At 51.7% G+C, this 23,217-nt stretch overlaps 1 protein-coding gene across 1 annotated transcript in view; it reads left to right on the top strand.

Annotated features, from left to right (window-relative positions):
- The window catches only part of HECTD4 (HECT domain E3 ubiquitin protein ligase 4), a 2,691,195-nt gene that overhangs the window by 1,478,834 nt on the left and 1,189,144 nt on the right, over positions 1-23,217 (top strand). The window contains exon 53 of the mRNA XM_086943079.1: positions 21,917-22,154. Coding sequence (XP_086799205.1) covers positions 21,917-22,154 — 238 coding nt within the window. The remainder of the gene's footprint in view (positions 1-21,916; positions 22,155-23,217) is intronic.

Raw genomic sequence — 23,217 nt, 5'->3', positions numbered from 1 at the left:
TGGCGGGAGGGGGTGTAGAAGGACAGTCGTGAGTTGAGGCATTCCGGTCCGATGTCGTAGAGTGATTTGTGTGCGTGGGTTAGCAGTCGGAAAGTGATTCTCTTATTGACGGGTAGCCAGTGGAGGTCTTTCAGGTGACCAGAGATGTGTTCATTGCGCGGGATGTCTAATATGATCCTGGCTGAGGCGTTTTGGATTCGTTGGAGTTTCTTCTGGAGTTTAGCGGTAGTACCTGCGTAGAGGGTGTTTCCGTAGTCCAGTCGGCTCGTGACCAGAGCATGGGTGACTGTTTTCCTGGTTTCGGTGGGGATCCAGCGAAATGTTTTTTTGAGCATGCGAAGAATGTTGAAGCAGGATAAGGATACGGCGCCGACTTGTCTGTTCATTGAGAGTGAAGAATCCAGGATGACGCCTAGGTTCCGTGCGTGGTCAGTCGGGATGGGTGCTTTTCCAAGGGCTTCCGGCCACCAAGAGTCGTCCCATGCAGAGGGGGATGTACCTAGGATGAGGACTTCTGTTTTGTCTGAGTTCAGTTTCAGACGGCTTTGTTTCATCCATTCGGCAACTTCTTTCATTCCTTCGTGTAGGTTAGTTTTGGCGGTGCTGGGGTCATTGGTGAGAGAAAGGATTAGTTGAGTGTCATCCGCATAAGAGATGATGTTGAGGTTGTGTTGGCGGGCGATGGCCGCGAGGGGGCTCATGTATACGTTGAAGAGGGTGGGGCTGAGTGAGGATCCTTGTGGTACGCCACAGATGACTTCAGTGGCCTCGGACTTGAATGGTGGAAGGCGGACTCTCTGGGTTCTTCCGGTGAGGAACGAGGTGATCCATTCAAGTGCTTTTCCTTGTATTCCGATGTTATTGAGGCGTTGTAAAAGGGTGCTGTGGCAGACTGTGTCGAATGCTGCAGAGAGGTCGAGGAGGATGAGGGCGACTGTGTCTCCATTGTCCAGTAGAGTTCGAATGTCGTCTGTTGCTGCGATGAGGGCGGTCTCAGTGCTGTGTTTTGCTCGGAAGCCAGATTGTGAGGAGTCGAGGGATTTGTTGGCTTCGAGGAAAGCGGCGAGCTGGTTGTTGACAGCTTTCTCGATGACTTTGGCCGGGAAAGGAAGGAGCGAAATGGGGCGGTAATTTTTGAGTTCGGTGGGGTCCGCTGTGGGTTTCTTCAGAAGGGCTGTGAGTTCAGCGTGTTTCCAGTGTTCTGGGAAGGTGGCGGAGTTGAAGGAGCAGTTGATGACGTGTCGGAGGTGCGGTGCTATGACGGAGACTGCTTTGTTGAAGATGTGGTGAGGACATGGGTCTGTGGGGGATCCTGAGTGGATGGAATTCATCAGGCGGATGGTGTCCTCAGTGGAGATTGGATTCCAGTCGTTAAGGGTGTTCACGGGGGGAGAATGTTCAGCAAATGGTTGGGTGGGATGGTCTCCGGGTTGGTTGTCGAAGCTGTTGTGGATGTCTGCAATCTTGTTGTGGAAGAATGAGGCTAGGGAGTCGCAGAGGGCTTGAGAGGGGGTGATGTCATTGGAGTTGGCCGAGGGATTGGAAAATTCCTTGACGATGTTGAAAAGTTCCTTGCTGTTGTGGGCGTTGTTGTCGAGTCGATCCTTGAATGCTGTTTTCTTGGCCTTTCGGATTAGTTGGTGGTGAGTGCGGGTGGCGTTTTTGAAGGCGTCCTTGGTGCTAGTGGTTGGGTCTTTTTTCCAGGCCTTTTCAAGGGAGCGGCAGAGTTTCTTGGACTTCTTAAGATCATCGTTGAACCATGAGGCCTTCTTGTTGCCAGGTTTGCTTTGACGTTTTTTCAGTGGTGCTAAGGTGTCGGCGGTGTTGGATAACCATAGGGTGAGGTTAGCGGCGGCTTGGTTTGGGTTAGAAGAGTGGGCTGGGGTGTTTAGAAGGAGCGATGCGGAGATCTGGTCAGTGGTGATTTTGTTCCAGTTTCTTTGCAGAGTTGGTTGGAGGTGGTTGGTGGGTTTCGGCTTGTTGTAGGTGAAGTGAACGCAGCTGTGGTCAGACCAGAGGAGATCCGTAGTGTGGCTGAAGGAGACATGATTGCTGGAGGTGAAGATGGGGTCGAGTGTGTGACCTGCGATGTGGGTGGGGGAAGTGACTAGTTGTTTAAGTCCGAGGTTGGCGAGGTTGTCCAAGAGGGTGGTGGTGTTGCGGTCGTTGATCTTTTCAAGGTGAAAGTTGAGGTCTCCCAGAAGGATGTAATCTTTGGAGGGGAGCGCGTGTGGAGTGATGAAGTCCGTGATGTCTTCACTGAATTTTGCGCGGGGTCCTGGTGGTCTGTAGAGGAGGGTGCCTCCGAGTGTGGTCTTGGGGTCGATGTGTATTTGGAAGTGAAGGTGTTCGGAGTTGGCGAGGTTGGCGTCGGAGCTGGTTGAGACGCGGATTGATTTCTTATGGACGATAGCGATTCCTCCTCCTGTGTGGCCGGTACGGTCCTTGCGTGTGATCTTATAGATTTCAGGGATGGCAATGGTGATGTCTGGGGCGGAGGAAGCGTTCATCCATGTTTCTGTTAGGAAGGCGACGTCTGGAGAGATGGTGTCTAGTAGATTCCATAGGTCAATGGCGTGTCTATGGACCGAGCGGGTGTTGAGAAGGATGCATTGTAGGTGGTTGGGGTCGGGAGTCTGTGGAGTGGTCGTAGCGGAGTAGATGTCGGTGCCGCAGAATTTGCAGGAGTAACAGGAGAAAGGTCCATGGGTGTGTCCAGGAGCGGCTTGGACGCAGTTGGGGGAGCGGCCGGGGTTAAGGGCTAGGATGGTGGTGGCATCGTAGGTAATGCGGGAGGGCTGGGCGGCGCGAGGGGCAGGGGGTCTGGCGCTAGGCGCGGACGGGCGTAGACGGGCTTACCTTTGGCGCACCTTCGGCGTGGCCGTAGCGCGTGGATGCTGCGCGTGGGGGCATTGGCCATAAATGGGTGGTGGAGGGGGCGGAGCGTGGGAGGGGCCGCTGGGAGGCGGGAGCGAGGTCGAGGGAGGGCTCGGGTCAACCAGGGAAATGGCCGCAACAATAACAACAGCGCGGAGACAGGGTTAAACACAGCCAATGTAATCACGGACAATGAGCAGCCAATACAAACACATGGATATGCACAGCAAATATAAAATAGTTTACAGTCTGCCAAAGCGCTATGATAATGTTTAGGCAAACGTGCGCGCTAGCAGAAAGGCAGATGCAGAAGTCAGCGCTACACTCAGCCAAAGCGCTATGAACAAATTTGAACAAACAAACTAGTGTGCTAGCTGAGAGGCAAATGCGGAGGTCGGCGCTACACTCAGTCAAAGCGCTATGAAAATAATTAGCAAACAAACGAGCGTGCTAGCTGAGAGGCAGATGCGGAGGTCAGCGCTACGATACCACAGTTGGAGGCTGAGGGAGGAGGCGAGGGGAGCGACCACTCGCGTTGTAGGCAAGATGGTCACAGCTCTCTGTGTGGGTGAGGACGGCCCGTAGCTCTCGTGGGTGGGAGGGGCCGCTGGGAGGCGGGAGCGAGGTCGAGGGAGGGCTCGGGTCAACCAGGGAAATGGCCGCAACAATAACAACAGCGCGGAGACAGGGTTAAACACAGCCAATGTAATCACGGACAATGAGCAGCCAATACAAACACATGGATATGCACAGCAAATATAAAATAGTTTACAGTCTGCCAAAGCGCTATGATAATGTTTAGGCAAACGTGCGCGCTAGCAGAAAGGCAGATGCAGAAGTCAGCGCTACACTCAGCCAAAGCGCTATGAACAAATTTGAACAAACAAACTAGTGCGCTAGCTGAGAGGCAAATGCGGAGGTCGGCGCTACACTCAGTCAAAGCGCTATGAAAATAATTAGCAAACAAACGAGCGTGCTAGCTGAGAGGCAGATGCGGAGGTCAGCGCTACGATACCACAGTTGGAGGCTGAGGGAGGAGGCGAGGGGAGCGACCACTCGCGTTGTAGGCAAGATGGTCACAGCTCTCTGTGTGGGTGAGGACGGCCCGTAGCTCTCGTGGGTGGGAGGGGCCGCTGGGAGGCGGGAGCGAGGTCGAGGGAGGGCTCGGGTCAACCAGGGAAATGGCCGCAACAATAACAACAGCGCGGAGACAGGGTTAAACACAGCCAATGTAATCACGCACAATGAGCAGCCAATACAAACACATGGATATGCACAGCAAATATAAAATAGTTTACAGTCTGCCAAAGCGCTATGATAATGTTTAGGCAAACGTGCGCGCTAGCAGAAAGGCAGATGCAGAAGTCAGCGCTACACTCAGCCAAAGCGCTATGAACAAATTTGAACAAACAAACTAGTGCGCTATCTGAGAGGCAAATGCGGAGGTCGGCGCTACACTCAGTCAAAGCGCTATGAAAATAATTAGCAAACAAACGAGCGTGCTAGCTGAGAGGCAGATGCGGAGGTCAGCGCTACGATACCACAGTTGGAGGCTGAGGGAGGAGGCGAGGGGAGCGACCATGCACCCATCTCCGTTCGCCGTTGAGAAGACGGTCACGATTGCCGTCGAAGAGACCGACGTCGAGAGCATTACTACAGAGACATAACTCTTCCAGTGTGTCTCCACAACGTTCGACGTCGGTGGTGGCGTTATCTCGATCGACATCAAGACAACGTTTGACGTCGAGGGAGAGGATTGTTGCCACTTCTAAGGACATACCAGAAAAACCAAGATCACCGTCGAGGACACAGCGGTCGACGTCGAGAGAAGTGTCATCTTCTCCTGGACTTCACATTATACAAGTCACACCTGAGGGATCTCCGGCTCCAAGACAGAAGTCTCCATCCAGAGGAGAGTATTCGGCACTGGAAAGTGCCACCTAGAGTTCCTGGAGCAGGATTTTCCAAATCTCTATTGCCACCTAGAGCCTCTAGGGTATCCTTTCAACGCAGATCCCCAAGAAGGTCTCGATAACATGTGAGAAGGCGTTCAAGGTCAAGAGAGCATTCAAGATCTCAACGCTCTCGTATTCCTAAGAGAAGACGTAGATCTCCAACAACAACTGCGTCAACGAGATCTTCAATTAGAGATTACTCTCCCACTCTGTCCACTACACCCCCATCTAGGGTGTCCCCCATAGATGATCTTGGAACTTTTTTTTTTTTTTTTTAATTTTTGAAAACCTTTATTTGTGCATGAAGAAAAGAACAAATACGGGCCTACAACCGTCAGGCCGGCCACGATACTTTGTCAGCACAAGTGCAAGCATTACGGTTCCCCAGCATCAACAGGTGAAATATCAACAATTTATGAGCGTTACACTGGAAAGAGTCATGTCGCCGGGGAAAAGGAGAATTGAAGGTTAATTTTAAAGTTTTTTATGTGTTTTCATCATAAAATAAATCAGTGAAGAGTAAGAACTAAGGAGATTCGAGTCCGCACAATATCTTCACAACATGGGCAAGCGGTATCATTTCTGAAAACAACAGTGGAAATTAACATCACAGGCAATATGGCGGTGCAAACCAAACAGCAAGATATTCATACTAGCAGTTGCGCACCCCTTCAGCGCCGCCCCCACCCTGCCAACCCCAAACCCGGACCCAGAATCAAACCAGATTAAGAAAGCGCAGAAAACAGAAAAAATTAAGGCCCATAGAACTAATAAAAAACTAAATTACCCCCCCACCCTACACCAATGCGGAGGCTACGGCCTACCCCCCCCCCCCCCCCCCCCCCCCCCCCAGCATAGTGCCTGTCGCCCTTTAAGAACCCGAAATATAGACAAGAAAGGAAAAGAAAGAGAAGAGTAAAAGAGGAAGAAAGAAACTTTAACACTTGTGATATAGGGAGTGAGAAAAGAATAAACTAATCTAAACTCCCAAAAAAGAAGAAGGTGGGGAGGAGCCCACTCGGTATCAAATCACCCGGGATCCCCGGCCATCTATAACTTCCACGCCCTAGAAACCTTCCACCCCGAAAGCAGCAGTACAATAACAAGTAGCAATATTAATACAGATGGAAGAAGTCATCTCGCGATGCGTGCCCCTAACACATACAAGACAGTTCCAATCCCATTCCCGCCAGCCCGTGAAGCAGTAGCAACAAAAAACAGCCTAACCCTGGCCCGATCGCTGGTGTAAACCAAAGCATGCTCTCCTATGAAGGCCCAGTATCCCGTGCACATAAAGACAGTATGGCCGCTTAGAAGAAGGAGGTGAATCAGGAGCACAAAATGGCCGCCGACAATCTTTAGAAACCCCTTTGTCCACCTTACATAGTTCCAACAGGGCATCTGGAGCACAAAAGTTCCGCAGGGGATAAGGCGAATGCCACAATAGATGAGCCCTCAAGGGTGCCAGGAGCTGCGCAGCCGGATCCATATTCAAGCGCGATGGTGCAGGCAACAATGAGTCGAGCTCCGAAGGAGGGGGAAACAAAGTATCGGAAGCGGAGTAGGAGGGCAGTCGACCATAGGCGCCGGTAGAGTCAGCAGCAGGCACCAAGTCATCATGTTCACATGTTAACACTGTATCCCCACGAGACGGCAAAGGCAGGTCCACACCTTGCTGGAAACAAATGTTGTGCTCACGACCCGCATCAGACAGCATTGTAACAAACTTCTCACTCAGTGCTTGGAGGCCATTACGCATCTGCGAGTGGAAGTCACGCAGGGCGGCCAGAATGGATCCACAGGATGGTAGGGGCTGCAACCCCGTGTTGTCAGTCATCCGAACCGGTGCTAGCGAGCTGGTGCACAACGCAGGCAGGGCGAAGCAGTCTGCGGGCAGGGACGGGTGATCTCCCCCAAGCCGCGGGCAATCAGATGAGGCCATGATTCCGGCAGCACGGTATAATAGCCAGGGGGGGTGTAGCAGAAACAAGCACCACTCCAGGACTGTAATGCCACAAGGATCAACTGCAGTCGAGCGCCCGTCCCTTAAGGTTGCTGTGCGGCGGGTTAAACGCCAGAAGAAGGAGCCGGCAGCCTACGGCGAGCCGGACCGCTGTGCAACCCACACCGCGCACCTCCAGATCGGAGCAGGAGACCCGGTCCTCCGGGGCTTACCTCTCAGCCCTCCCGTTTCAGGCACAGCTTGCGGCAGTCTCCCAGCCCTCACGTGCCAGGCACAGCTTGCGGCAGTCCTCTGTATACAGTGCGGTCGGGACCGCGCAGCTTGGAATGGCGCCGGCTGGGATGATCATTGCGGAGCCTCCAGGATCCGGTGACGAGCGGTAGTGTAGCGAGGGTCCAGGGCGGGGGACACCATTACAAATATCTCCGGTATCCGGGCAGGCTGAAATCTCGGGAAAGCACAGAAATGATCAGCTCATCATCGCACACGTTCCGCCGCCAGGAGAGATAAGGATAGAAAGCAGGATACTATTGCGGAGCCAAGGGCCGGTGGAGCCGGGAGCTCAAACGTCTGCTCCGGTCGCCATCTTGGCTCCTCCCCCGATCTTGGAACTTTTAATGATGTCGTTTGTAGAAGTGCCAACAAGCTCAATATCACTATGTATATTCCACCAGTTTCTACATCAGTGATCTTTAAAACTTTGCATCACACGTATTTTGCAAAGCCTCTGCTTCCTTTGTTTCCAGGTCTGTTGAACCCTGCAATGCAGACCTTCCTTACCAGTTCCCTCCAGGATTTCCAAGAAATATAAGGCCCCAGACGAGGATCCGTTTTTTCTTCGTGCAGTCCCACCTCCAGACTCTGTGATCGTGGCTGCAGCCAGGAAGGCACATTCAGCAACATCTTCTTCTACTGCCCCACCAGAGAAGGGCACTAAGAATATGGATTCTCTGGGTAAACGAATGTGCAATACTTAGGCCTCGATGATGAAGGTGGCTAGTGCTTCCGCCTTGATGGGTCGGTACGATAGGTCCCTCTGGGCTTCCTTGGCGAGATTTTCAAGCAAACTCCCGAAGGAAGATCAACAAGAATTCCAAGAAATATTACAATAAGGCGAACTGGTAGCTAACCAGGGTTATAAGTGCAGCTGCAGATGCATCTGACTTGTCAGCACATGGATACTCGCATGGCATCTGCTCAAGGAGATCGACATGGCTTCGTCTTACGGGGCTAAAACCTGATGCACAAAGAAGGATCACAAACCTCCCATTCAATGAATCCTCTCTGTTCGGGGCACATGCGGATGATGAATTGTCCAAGATGAAGAACGACTTGGACACTCCAAAAGCTGTTGGCTTAGAAAAGAGTTTAGGCGAAGATTCCGGCCTTATGATCGATGCTTCTCTCAACAGAGGGTACAAACCCCTCATTGGAACACACAAAATCAGGGTCAAGGTCAATCAAGGACCAATTTCCAACAAAGACGACCTGGACGAGGAAGAGGCTCTACGAAACCGCAACCTAACGTTCCTAAACCATCTGCAAAGCAATGAGGGATGGCTTCCTCCATGCCCGTTAACCACTCCGGTGGGAAGAAGTGTTATGTTACACCTGGAGGAGTGGGAAAAGTTAACAAAGGACAAGTGGGTTTTGAATATTGTGCAGAATGGCTATCTGCTTAGGTTCAAATCCCCACCACCATCAGTTCCTCCACAACAAATGCCTCTTCAAAGAGACCACTTATTACAAGCAGATGTGAAAGTGCTCCTACAAAAACATGCCATAGAAAGGGTCCCTATTCCACAACGAAAACAGGGGATTTATTCACGCTATTTTCTGGTTCAGAAAAGAGGTCCCACCAGAGAAATACAGACCAGTACTCGATTTAAGACTGCTGAACAAGTACATTCGCAAAGAGAAGTTTTGAATGTTGGCTTTACATCAAATATTCCCTCAGCTTCATCAGGGAGATTGGATGTGTGCAATAGATTTACAGGACGCATACTTTCATATACCAGTGTCCATAAAACATTGCAAATTTCTACGATTCCAAGTGTCCGCCCAACATTTTCAGTTCAAGGTTCTCCCGTTCGGGATCAAATCAGCACCCTGAACGTTTTCCAAGTGCATGGCAGTGGTGGCATCTTTTCTTCACAAACAAAGAATATTCATAATACCCTTATCTGGACGACTGGCTTCTGAAGAGCTTGTCACCTGTTCTGCTTCAGAATCATCTTTCGTACAGTCTACAGTTGCTAAGCAGGTTGGGCCTTCATGTAAACTACAAGAAATCAATCTTCAATCCATCTTAGAAGATCCATTATCTGGATGCCTTACTGGATACCGCAGGAACAAGCGTATCCTTCGGAAGAGAGGTTGTCCTCAATTCAGGAGAAATGCTGCAACCTTCTTCTCACACAATAGCCTACAGTCAGGCAGGTGTCATCTGAAAGAAACACGTTAGTATTAGATTCCTTACCTTAGAATAACCCCAGGCGTCAGTCTGGATCCGGAAACTTTTGCGTAGCAGTACCCCTGCGCGTCAGTAGGCGTCCCCTGCGGCTCCGCGTCCGTCGTTGGCGTCGTGCGCCGTGATGACGTCGCTGGAGTATATAGACGCCGCCTCCACGCGCTGACGTCAGTTCTTCTTTTTTCCGCGCCAGTTAGCGCAGATCCGAAGAGCAGTACTCCGGTCTTTTGACCAAGTTTTTTGATCTTTTTTGATCTCTGAATCTTCTACGGTGCCGGTAGGATGCCCGGTTTTAAGAACTGTGACGACTGTGACCGGACGATGTCGGTCACGGACCATCACCGACTCTGCCTCCGGTGCCTGGGCCCCGACCACGACGTGGACACCTGCGTCGATTGCCAGGCCTTGACGAATAAAGCTAGGCGGGAGCGGTCCCGCAAGCTGCTCGAGCTCCGGGTGTCGGCCCCGCGTCGAGAGCGGTCCCGGTCCGGCCGGAGGTCAAGGGAGCGATCGAGGGAGCGGTCGCGGATCCGTCACGGGCGCTCCGGGAGTCGTCACCATTCATCTGGTTCCTCAGGTAGGAAGCACAAAAAGTCGGGGCGTCGTCATCGTACCCCCGACTCCCGCGCGATGTGGCCGGGGGTTCGGGTGGCCCCACCCCCGCGGCTCCGCGTGAGTCGCCGACGCGGCCTGCCCCATACCCTGCGGTCCCTGGGCAAGGCGCGTCGCCCGAGGAGATAGAGGCGTTCCTCGTGGCCATGAGGGCTCTTTCTCCTCCGGCGGGTTCCGCAGCGCCTTTGGGCCCTGTGAACCTGTCCGGGGGCCCTAGCGGCTCGGGTGACCCTTCCTCGACGCCGTCAGGTGCTCCGGCCCCGGCGCCGCCGACGGCTTCGATCCCGGCGCCGCAGGGGCCCTCGGGGTCGACGCCGGCTGGTCAACCGGCCTCTCCGGCGCCGATTCCATCGGGGCAACCCCTGGCGCCGCCCCCGCGCGGCGCCGGTTCCCTGGCGCCGGCTCCGGGCGGCGCCGTCCCCATTCCATCTCCGAATCCGGACGCGGAGTCGGACCGGCGTCGATCGACGCCGGGCTCGACGCCGATGGGGCCTGTGAACCCCGAGGAGCCGGTCTACATTGTTGATTCCGAGTATGGTGAGGATGTAGAATACGGAGAGGGGTGGGAGGGGTCTGAGGACCCTCTGACACGCGAGTGTCAGTACGACATGGACTGGACAGGTGACTTGGGTGACGCCAGTGGTCTGGATGACTCCCCCAACCCTGGCTTTGTCTCGCCTTTTACCGTGGCTACGGAGGAGGGGGCTGCCTATTCAGTGGTGTTGATGAGGGCTGCCAAGGCCTTAAACCTTGTGCTCCCCGTCGCGGCCGTGAGGACTAACATCCTCACTGAGGTACTCAAACCGCAGTCATGCCCACAGGAGCCACTGCTGCCGTTCAACGAGGCCTTAACGGACGTTCTTTTGGGCACGTGGTCCAGGCCCGCTTCAGGTTCGCCTGTTGATAGGAACGTGGCCAGACGCCACCGTCCGTGTTCGGACGACCCCAAGTTTCTGTCCACCCACCCCACCCCTGAGAGTCTGGTGATCCAGGCCTCCACCTCCCAGACCGCATTCCCGTCGGCCCCGCCCGACAGGGAATCAAAGAGGTACGACCAGTATGGCAAAAAGGTCTTCTCGTCCCTGAGTCTGGGACTGCGGTCTTGCTACACCCACTCTCTGTGGGATACGGTCGTGGACCTGCTGCCTGAATGCCCGCCGGAGGTACGGGCTAAGCTCGGCAAGGCTATGATTGAAGGCCGAGACGCAGCAAGATACTCCATCAGGTGTGGTCTTGATATGACCGACTCACTGGGCAGAGCGATGTCCACGACGGTGGCGATTCGTCGCCACGCCTGGCTGAGATCCACCAACTTCTCGGCTGATGTCCAGAATGCCTTAATGGACATGCCGTTTGATGGCAGTCGCCTGTTTGGCGACAAAGCGGACCACGCGCTGGAGCGCTTCAAGGACTCCAGGGTCACGGCCAAGTCCTTAGGTCTTTCGACCCAGCGTCAGCAAACGGGTTCGTTTCGCTCCTTTCGTGGCCAAGGAAGGGGCGGTCCCACACGTGCTGCCAGCCACGCACCGCAACAGACTTATCAACGCGGTGGCGGCAGTGGAAACCGCCGTGGCGGCGGTCGGGGACAGCGGCGAGGTCAGGCCACACCTCCCCCCGCAGCATCTGCCACTAAATCCTCCTAGTCCGAGCTTTCAGGCCCATGTGACACCGGTGGGAGGCAGGGTTCGCCATCACCTCTCCCACTGGCGCACAATAACATCGGACAGGTGGGTGCTGCAGCTCGTCCGAAGGGGCTACTCCCTCCCCTTCGAGACAACTCCTCCAGCCATGCCACCGCAGAACCACCGTGTGTCGGGGGACCACTTGGCACTTCTGCGGGAGGAAGTTACGGCCCTCTTGGCCAAGGGGGCCATCGAGCGCGTTCCTGGGCCAGAAGTAGGACGTGGTTGCTATTCCCACTACTGTCTGGTACCCAAGAAGGACAAAGGGGGCCTAAGTCCTATCTTGGATCTAAGGAACGTCAACGGCTTCCTCCGGAAGGAGAAGTTCAAGATGTTGACTTTAGCTCAGGTCTTGGCTTCTCTCGACCCGCAAGACTGGATGGTAGCGTTGGACTTGCAGGATGCGTATTTTCACATCCCCGTCCTGCCAGCCCACCGGCGTTACCTGCGGTTCACGGTAGGCCTGGAGCATTTTCAGTTTATCGTGCTCCCCTTCGGCCTTACCAGCGCCCCACGGGTGTTCACTAAGGTGATGGCTGTGGTCGCAGCTCATCTGCCCAGATTGGGGGTCTCAGTCTTCCCCTATCTAGACGACTGGTTGTTGAAGGCGGGCTCGCCCCAGACAGTCGTCCGCCACCTTCAGATGACGGCAGACCTCCTGCACGAGCTGGGGTTCTCCATCAACGTGCCGAAATCACACCTGTGTCCCTCTCAGAAGCTCCTTTTCATCGGAGCGGTTCTCGACTCGGCGCAGTTTCGGGTCTATCCTCCGGAACGGCGAGTCCAGGATATACAGGCTTTGATTCCCATCTTTCAGCCGTTATCCCGGGTTTCGGTCAGGTTGATGCTGCGGCTGCTGGGGCTGATGGCTTCCTGCATCCTTGTGGTGCATCACGCCCGGTGGCGGATGCGGGCTCTGCAGTGGGACCTGAAGTTTCAGTGGGCCCAGCATCAGGGCAATCTGTCCGACCATGTCTTGATCTCGGAGGGCACTGCAAGACAACTGCAGTGGTGGCTTACGGACCGCGATTGGGTCAGAGGCAGATCCCTCTCCCTTCCCCAACCGGAGCACGTTGTTGTGACGGACGCGTCCCTCCAGGGCTGGGGAGGCCCCCTGGGAGAGGCAGAGATCAGAGGCATCTGGTCTCCGGCGGAGTCCCGGCTCCATATAAACTTGTTGGAGCTCCGGGCGATTAGTTTGGCACTGAAAGCATTCCTCCCCTTTGTCAACGGGAGTGTAGTGCAGGTGTTCACGGACAACACCACCGCCATGTGGTACTGCAACAAGCAGGGCGGGGTGGGGTCATGGACCCTTTGCCAGGAGGCTCTGCGCCTCTGGCAATGGCTGGAACGGCAGGGTGTGACTCTGACGGTTCAACACCTGGCAGGTTCTCTGAACGCCAGGGCGGACGAACTCAGCTGTCAGTGCTCGATGGATCACGAATGGCGTCTGAACTCGGACGTGGCGCAAGGCCTCTTTCGGCAAAGGGGAGAGCCTTGATTAGATCTATTCGCCACAGAAGAGAACGCGCAATGTCATCAGTTCTGCGCGTTGGAGTTTCCAAGACAGCACTCGCACGGCGACGCCTTTCGGCGCGAGTGGAGTTGCGGTCTGTTATACGCCTTTCCGCCTATACCACTTCTGCCCAGAGTGCTGAAGAAGATCAGGCGCGACCGGGCACAAGTCATCCTTGTGGCTCCGGACTGGGCTCGAAGGTACTGGTATCCCGAGCTAATCAGCGTGTCAGTCGGCCCCCCGATCCGCCTGCCCCTTCAGGAGGACCTTCTGTCTCAGCAGCAGGGGACGGTCCTCCACCCGAACCTGTCCAGCCTCCACCTCCATGCGTGGAGATTGAGCGGCGGCAGTTGAGGCCATTTGACTTGCCTCCTGAAGTCTGTGATGTAATTCTGGCAGCCAGGCGTTCCTCCACGAAATCGGTATACGCCTGTCGGTGGAACAAGTTTGTGGCATGGTGCACAGCAAAGGCTGTGGATCCTCTTTCTGCCCCTCTTTCTGAGGTTCTTCTCTTCCTTCTTTCTCTTGCCCAGCAGGGCTCTGCTCTGGGCACTATCAAGGGCTACCTTTCTGCCCTTTCGGCCTTTCTGAGGCTGCCTGATCAACCTTCTTTGTTCAAGTCCCCCATTGTAACAAGATTCTTGAAGGGCATCACACACATGTATCCACCTGTTCCGTTTGTGATGCCTCAGTGGGACTTGAACCTGGTTCTGACTTTCTTGATGTGTGCTCCCTTTGAGCCACTTCATTCTTGTCCTCTCCGTCTCCTGACTTTAAAGACGGCCTTCCTGGTTGCCATCACCTCTGCCAGGAGGGTGAGTGAGCTCCAGGCTCTTTCTGTCAAGCCTCCTTTCATGTCCATTCATCCAGATAAGGTGGTTCTGAGAACTAGACCTTCTTTCCTGACCAAAGTTGTCTCTGCTTTTCACATCGGGCAGTCCATCACCCTCCCTTCCTTCTTCCCGCCTCCGCATCCTTCAAAGGATGAAGAGCGGCTCCATCGTCTGGACCCAAAACGTGCGCTTTCATTTTATATGGATCGCACACGCCAGTTCCGGGTGGATGACCAACTGTTTGTTGGCTACGTGGGTGCGAAGAAGGGACGGGCGGTACATAAACGGACCATCTCTCGGTGGGTCGTTCTGTGCATCAAAGCGTGCTACTCTTTGGCTCGGAAGGAGCCTCCTGTTGGGCTGAGGGCTCATTCCACTCTGGCCACGGTGGCTACTACTGCCCTGGGCCGGGGAGTCCCCTTGCAGGACGTTTGCCAGGCGGCTACGTGGGCCTCGCTGCACACCTTTGCGAGGCACTACTGCCTGGACGGTCAAGTCCGGAGGGATGGCTTCTTTGGCCGTTCTGTCCTCCAGGACTTTCTGGTGTAGGATTGTATTGGTTCGCAGACCCACCACCGGGGTTGGTATTGCTGGGGTATCTATTCTAAGGTAAGGAATCTAATACTAACGTGTTTCTTTCAGATAAACAAGTTACTTACCTTCGGTAACGATATATCTGTAAGAAACATTAGTTAGTATTAGATTCCTTACCGCCCCACCCATCCTCCCCGTTCTGCGAACTGATACCTAGGGTTAAGGACATCCCTTTCAGGGCCCTAGTTTCAAATGGCACCAGTGTTGGTTCTCACATGGCTCTGCGTGTTCTGGCGTGGAAAAGCTGTGTGCAAAGAACTGACGTCAGCGCGCGGAGGCGGCGTCTATATACTCCAGCGACGTCATCACGGCGCACAAAGCCAACGACGGACGCGGAGCCGCAGGGGACGCCTGCAGACGACGCCTACCGACGCGCAGGGGTACTGCTACGCAAAAGTTTCCGGATCCAAACTGACGCCTGGGGTTATTCTAAGGTAAGGAATCTAATACTAACTAATGTTTCTTACAGATATATCGTTACCAAAGGTAAGTAACTTGTTCATCACTGCTGGGATCAATGGCATCATGCATCTTTATCGTACCAAATGCCAGGTTGAACATGCGCCCATTGCAGCAATCCCTGGAAGACCAATGGGTGCAAGTGTCAAGGCGGATCAGCTGCTTCTCTCTCAATCGGCCAAAGAATCCATCAAATGGTAGATGAAGAGATCCAATCTCATGAAAGGAGTCCCCTTTCACCTGGACCCTCCTGCACAAACAATAGACATAAATGCTTCACTCCAGGGATGGGGTGCTCACATGGAGGGTTTCTTTGGCCGTTCCGTCCTCCAGGACTTTCTGGTGTGATTATTGGTTCGCAGACCCACCACCGGGGTTGGTATTGCTGGGGTATCTATTCTAAGGTAAGGAATCTATCACTAACGTGTCTCTTTCAGATGCACAAGTTACTACTTGTGTAACGATATATCTGTAAGAGATATTAGTTAGTGATAGATTCCTTACCGACTGTAGGAAGGTGGCTACCTGACTATGGTTACCCCAGATTTTTTGCCTTGTGTTTAGCTGGTTTTCGACTTAGTTGGCCTGGTTCCCTGCTAATCAGGGCCCCAGGCTATCTGCTCTCTCTGTAAAATGGATTCCATGTACCCTAGGTGCATAACTAGATTGGCTTGGGTCACCTTATCAGCCCCTGTACAGAGCACTATAGGTGCCCAGGGCATAGGTGCATCCAAGGCCTACCAGGGGCTGCAGCATATCTTTTTGCCACCCCTGGCTGGCTATCTAAAATTGACACAACTGGCTGATCACTCAGCTGGACACATATAAACCTGTGAGCCACTCCTATGGCAGGCCTTAACAATCCTGAAGGCAGAGTGCGTGGTTTAATGTGAGATGGTGCTCTAGCATGAGCTGAGCCTGTCTGCAGCTGTCGGGACCAATTCCCTTAGCTGTTCTGGGATAATGCCAAACCATATACTATTAAGTGCATTATAATCCTCGCGGTTATATGTCAACTTTGGTTTGGCTTTATCAAAACATGTCATACGAATTGGAATACTACCCCCTCGCCAGTCCTGGTGACGGGGGTAGCATTCCACCCCTCTAGAGGGGACAACATGTTACTTTTGCTAAAACGCGGTTGATTTTTAAAAGAGCCTCAGATCCACAAAATGGATGCTTCTGCCACAGACACATGTCTGACCTCCTGCTGCTGACCGAAACTCAGCAGAGGAGGCCTGGACAAAGGCTTTTCTGTTGCAGGGAGGTGTCACACCACCCCAGACAGGAGACAGTGGATTGTAGCAGGGAGGTTTGAATGAAACCAGACAGTGCCTGGGGAGCACAAGGCTTCCCCTTGCATAATCCGGTCAAACCGGTTCTGGGGCAGCCCAGCCCCAGCTCCAGTGAGACCTGGACAAAGGAAAGGGGGTGTAACCACCCCCCTTCCTGGTCCCACCCATAGGGGAGGGACCTAGCAGGAGATCCACCTCTCAGATTGGAATAAGAGTGGGAGCAGTGCCAATGCAACTCAGATCATCCTGAAATCAACTTTAAACTAAGAAGACGACTGGACTTCGACATTCTGATGAACAGAAGACTGAAGAGCATCTCCCTTGTGGCCTAGGAGGGGCCACCCTGTTAACACAGGCATCACCCAGCACCTCGACGTCTGCTTTGCCGCCGCCTCCCGCCGGAGCCCGAGTGTAGAGCCTGACAAGACCCAGCTTCCCAGACTTCTCCCAGCCCGATCCACAGTCCCTGCAAAGAAGGGACCCGTGGAGGCACCGAGAGACGTGGGAGCGGACATCTTGAAAGACCCCCGAGACGCTGACTGCGCAGCACCCGAGGCACCCTCGACTCTGTGCTTTGGGGTTTGAGAAGCCCCACAACCGAGCAGCATTTGCACCAAAGATCAGCCCTCCAGCATCTCCACGATCTGCGTGGGGCCCTTTTGCTTTGTGCCACTCGACTCGCCATCCCGGCCACTTGTCACGTGGTCAGCGGCCATCTTGGCGACGAAACCTACAATTTACACTGTGGGTCTGGTTGCTCCAGACCTGCCCTCGCTCCTGTAGAAAGGAGTACCCGCTCTGACCTTGCTGGTCCGAGTAATAAGCCTTTTTCACTTTCCCCGTGGCTTGCATTAGCCAAGGCTTGTTTGCTTCAATCGAGTTGCCGACACCGCCATCAGCTAGAGCCTTCAAGGGACAGCTCGTCATCGACTCCTGGACGTCCTTGACCTCTTCGTGTCCACGTGGCTGCAGTGAGAAGCAACACCTCATCACCTGTTTGCACCCGACTTTGCCTGGTTCCAATCTGGTTCCACGGTGGTCACTGGTCAGTGACTTTGAACATTGTCCCCTCTGCTTTCAGGTCTTCACCACTTCAGATCCACCCTTGGATCCACCGGGCACTTCTGCTTCCCATCGCCTGCAGCATCTTCAGCTCCAAGCGCCAAGAACCTGCGTGTCAAAACCCGACGCCACTTCGACCCTGTGCATCCACTTCCTGTGGGTGAGGTAACATTGCAACGCCGGTGTTCCTACACTGGTACACACCTCTAGGGTCTGTGTCTTAAGTTTTGTTCCTCTAGGTTCAGCGGAAGTATCCTTAAACTCACTTTGTGTAACTTTTACGCACCATTGACAGTGCATTGGTGCAAGCCACACTTTCCGTGCTGCACCCGAATTCCGTGGGCTACTCCCGACTTTAGCATTGCTAGTCCTGACTGCTCCCAGCGATTCTCTTCACCTGAGCTGAAGACTGAAGAATCTCCCTTGTGGCCAAGGAGTGACCCTGGGCAACCAGGCACCATCTAGCAACTCGACGGCTTGCTTTGTCCCCGTTGCCGCCGGAACCGAGCACAGAGCCTGACAAGACCTCGACTCCTGGACCTCTCTGACCCCACTGCACGACTCCAGCACAGCTGAGCCCCGTGGAAGGCGTCGGAACCCGTGGAAGCAGGCAACTTGTAAAGTCTTCAACTTGCTAACTGCGCAGCTCCTGAGGCCTCCTCGAAGCTGTGCACTGGGGACTGAGGCACCCCGACACCGAGCTCCACCTGCACCGAAGACCAGCCCTCCACACTCCACGAGATCTGCGTGGGGCCCTTCTGCTTGTGTTTCGCTTGACGCGTTGTCCGGTTGCTGGCCAGTTGGCTAGTAGCCCTGTGGCGACGATCCTTTGACAAATCCATCGCTGGTCTGGTTGCTCCAGACTGGCCCTTGCTTCTCTGAATAGGTGAAGTACCTCAGGCCCTCCTGGTCTGCACCAGAAGCTCTTTGTGTATCCTGCGTGGGTTGCCTTTGATGAGGCTTGTTGACTCCGATCTTGAAGCCGATCCCTCCATCTGCGAGAACCTTCGTGGGACAGCTCCTCTCCAGCACCTGGTCATCCTCGACGCCTCCTGGTCCGCGTGGCTGCAACAACAAGCTTCACGACATCACCTGATTGCTCCTCGACAACGTCTGGTTCCGTCCTGGTTCCACCCGGTCACTGGCTGGTGACCAAGACTCTGTCCCCTCTGCTTTCAGGTCTTCTTCAACTCCGATCCACCCTTGGATCCACCCGGACATCTTCCTCCTGGTCGCCTGCAGCATCTTGTTCCAAGGCTCCAAAGGAAACAACGAGAAAACCCGACACACTTTGACACCTATGCACCCGCAGCCCGTGGGTGAGGTAACGCGAGTACTTCGGTGCTCCTGTAGGGATTGACTATCCTAGTGTCTAGTTTTGCTAGTTGTGTAATCCTAGTTAGACCGGAAGTGTCCTAAAACTTAATTACTTACCTTTTTAAGTTCCTATTGACTTTCTATTGACTCTGGCGTGAGTGTACTGACACTGCACGTGCCGCCTGTGGGCCTCCTACTCCTAACCTAAGGTTCAGATAGTGTAGCCCCAGCGATCCCCTAGGCCCTAGGCCTCTTCCTTTCCCAAGTCGTGGTTCTTATACCACTTACTTAGTATATGGTTTTACGCGCCCCTAGGGCCTAACTGTAAATTGTGCTATTTAAAGTATTTCTAAGTGTAACTTGTTATGTGCTTTTGCCTCTGATCTCATAAAGAGTTAAGAGGAGTGTGTTAGTGAATAAATACATATATATTTTATATATATCCTGTGTGGTGTCTTTTCATCTGGTATTCAAGGGGTTACATATGGTAATACAGCTGGCTTTACACGCCCTCAAGACTCATTTAGCCTAAGACTGTTCTGTCCACGCTACCTCTAGGATAGCTGATCTATAAGGTTGACTTTACAAACATCACCATAAGGGTTGTTTGGACTGGTGCAAGGTGTTCACTAGAATAGTGAACATCATATACCAGCCCAACTTCTCTACTATCCAAGAACGAAGGGAAGGTATTCCACCCCAATCTATCATCCCTGCGGTTGACGGCATGGCTGCTGAAGTCCTTCAATACGGATATCTAGACTTACCTGCAGAATGTATGAACATTCTTAAAGCGGCTAAAGGGCCTTCTACAAGACAGTCTTATGTTTTAAAATGGAAGAGGTTTTACTTATGGTGCATGAACAATGGTGCTTTTACCATATTTACTGTATTTGGTCAAATCTGGTTTACAATTTTCGTCTATTAAGGTGCATCTTGCAGCTATTACAGCGTATAGAAAATCACCTAATCAAATTTCCTTCTTCAAAATCCCAGTGGTCAAAGATTTTCTTGAAGGTTTAAAAAGGTTCAGGCTCCAGGTAGAGGTCCTTCGCCACCTCGAGGCTCAACATTATGTTAACAAAACTGATGAATGCCCCTTTCGAGCCTATTCACAAGGCTTCTTTACAACATTTGACATGGAAAGCTGCTTTTTTAGTGGCTATCAACTCTGCTCGGAGAGTAAGTGAAATCCAGGCATTATGTTGTAAAGAGCCCTATACTGTGTTTTATGCAAACAGAGTGGTTTAAGAACGCATCTGAGTTTTCTACCCAAAGTAGTCTCGGATTTCCATATTAACCAGACAATCACTCTCTCCACTTTCTTTCAGAATCCTTCAAACGCTCCGGAAAGGTCCCTTCACTACTTGGATCTTTAGAGGGTTTTGAAATTTTACTTAGACAAAGCAAAAAGCTTGAGGAAAACAGACCGTCTGTTGATAAACTATGGGTCCATTAATACTGGTTCTGCTGCTTCTAAGAGATCTATCTCTAGGTGAATAGTGTCTTGTATATCCTGTCCTATCAATTGACCAATAGAGTCCTTCCTCTCAAGCCTTAGGCCCATTCCACCAGGGTAAAGGCTTCTACCAAAGTTCTTCTTAGAAACATTCCTATGGCAGAGATTTGTAAAGCAGCCACATGGCGCTCAGTGCATACTTTCAGAAATCATTACTGTTTGGACTCTGATACACTGGCGGATGCCCAATTCGGGCAAACCTCACTCAAAAATCAGTTTGGATAATTACTTGTTAGATGCTATGTTGAAAATTATTGTAACTGTTTGCTCATCCGCGAGGAAGTGGAAATGGGCTTGCTACTCTATTCAGTGCTTATGACTACTGATGAGTATCTCCTGGAAGAGAAGGATAACTTACTTACCTGTAATCCTAGTTCTCTTCCAGGGGTATACTCATCAAAGTCATAAGCAACTCTCCCACCTCCCCGGATGAGCATCAACAGTATGATAATGGGTTATTTGCATCTGATATCCTGGTTACTACATGTTAGTACGCCACACAAAAAGGACTGACGTAACTGTCACCTGTGGTGCATGATGGGAGCAAGGGGCTCCTGGAGGTCTTAAAGGCACTGTGTCCAGGTTCTCTGGAGCCTTAAAGGCAAGGTTCCAGTGTTTTGTTATACAGTGATTATTATTCATCTCTGCAGCCTAAGAACAAATTGCCTGCACTTACCTGTTCTTATTTATGAAAATAAAGGGTTGTTGTTGAACACTACTGCAGTATATGTTCTATGGTACTTTATTTACATGTGATATTATTTTCTAACATTAGAAATCCATGTAATTTTGGCTGTTCAGTCTATGGGACATATTATAGGCTGCATATCTTTGTGTATACATGTATGTGCGTATGTTTTTTTGGAAGTACTATGTACTTGTGGTTCTGAACATACACATATGTATGTATTTTTGTATATGCTCTGAGGTCCCGCACATGGGCGGGGATAATTCAGTGCTTATGACTTTAATGAGTATACCCCTGGAAGAGAACTAGGATTACAGGTAAGTAACTTATCCTTCGAGCCTCGGATCGTGTCCACATCCTGTGATTCTGGCCATATCACTTAATCTCCCGTGCCTGAATGTGTCCTTGTGTAACGTAACCAGTGCTCAGGTATAGCGCTCCAATACCTTCAGGTCGAGTTCACGCTATAGAAATCTGCATTAAAAAACAAAGGAATTCTCATTTTTCCTGTTCTCAGTATTACATTCTCTTTGAGGCAGCTATGCTCTAGTTATAAAGCTTTTAGCCTACACTATGTATTTGGTATGGTTTTTAAATTAGCTTATTCTCCAGGTAATGTGCTGTCTCTATGGTCATAGTTGATTCCCCTTTTTAAAATCGGCCTTCAGTCTCGTACATCAAGTATATCAAGGTTGCCCTAAGAGAAGCTTCTTGGGAATTAACACATCTCTGTGTTTCAGCATTGAACACATTTTGAGTATGATATGTCCCACCCACAGTTACACAGTTTAGCAACTGAATGATGTTACAAAATGCATGAAATTCCTTCTTCAAAACTCTGGCTGTATCCGTCTTGTGTATACCCTTCAGCATAATCAAATGCACATCCTGCTATGATTCAGATGATGATTGTCATTGCAGTGTTAGTGTCCTCAATGGTAATCATTGCAGCATTAGTGTACTCAATGGTAATCAGAAAAAGTTCAAAGAGTGGAATATAAGAAATGTCTCAGTGAAAATCTAAAGTCTGTTCTAATCCTTATTCTAAAGTATGTTGTACCATTTTGTTTTTAGAATACTAAAATCCGTGCCAACTTTGGATCTCGCCAGTTTGCCTATGCAGAAGGCCAGCTACACAGAAATGCTGCTGACTTGTGTATTGACCTAGCAGAAGAGATCAGCGCCAACTTCGAAGCATTGCCTTTTGCTATGGCTTCGGACAGTGATAATGATGCTGGCACGAGCATTGCCTCGGATCCTGGGACGCATGGGCCCCCGTGCAGGATTGCAGCTGTTGCAACAGTTCAACAACGTAGGTGATCCTTTTTTTGTTCTCAGTGTATCAAAGACGTTGTTTCTGCTTTTTAGCAATCTGTGTGTTGTTTCTGTATTGATGACACAACATTGCTAATAATATAAAATATCTCAGCTAAAGCTTAATAGCAGAGAAAAATCAGTCCCTGTTTGTTTCCACATCAAATCTGGTTGAAAAGTTTTTTTATAAAGTATTTTATCAATTTTATAGGTTTTGTTTAGCCCTCATATGGCTAACTAGCCATTTTGCTGAGCTCAAGTAAGCCAGGTGTCAAAGTCCTTGACCTCTGGAAAGAAATGATAATAACAAGTAACACTTCTCTGTGGCACCTTTTGTGTCTCTTAGGGCCAGACCTTTTTCGATCGCTAGTTCTAACCGCACATTCCTCTCCTTGTGAATACCTCAGGTGCCAAACTGGTTCCTGGGATTTTTCATAGTATTTCTCCTGTGCGCCAGCAGATGGCATTGTACAGCCCCAGCTCGGCTTCTTCCCGCCCCGGAAGTGACTTCAGAGCCTTAAATAAGCCACCCCTGTGCGCTGATGTCAGTTCTTTTATTTTTGCGCCTTCAGACATGCATCCAGAGCTCGCTCCAAACATTTTTTCGTCTTCTTTGACAAACCTTTATCTTCATTTCTTTTTAGCATGAAGAGGGTCTTGTCTCCAACGAAAACCATAGAGTTTAAGTCTTGTAGGGACTGTCACAAATAGATGTCTGTCAAAGATCCCAACGAGGGATATCTTTGATGTCTAGTGTTGTCCCACGACTCCATATCTTAAGAAGACTGTGTCCGATGAACCCCAAAGGCAATACTGGACCGTGTTGCCGAGCACCAATGGAAAGCATGCAAGTCCAGCTCCTGGTTGAAGTTGAGGGTGCAGTACTTGCAATTAAGACCATTCCCACAAAAGATCTTCCTTACATTCAAAATCCTCAGGCAAGTCAAAGTCCGACAAAACCAGAAACCATGACTCAATTCTTCATCGTTCCACTACTCTCAACCTGAGAAGTCACGTGGATAGCAAGGTGTCTCTTGATCTCAGTCACAGTCCCTTATCAA

This window comes from Lissotriton vulgaris, chromosome 11 (assembly GCF_964263255.1).
Source record: "Lissotriton vulgaris chromosome 11, aLisVul1.2, whole genome shotgun sequence".
NCBI lineage: Eukaryota > Metazoa > Chordata > Amphibia > Caudata > Salamandridae > Lissotriton > Lissotriton vulgaris.
This window is presented reverse-complemented; position numbering and strand designations above follow the sequence as displayed.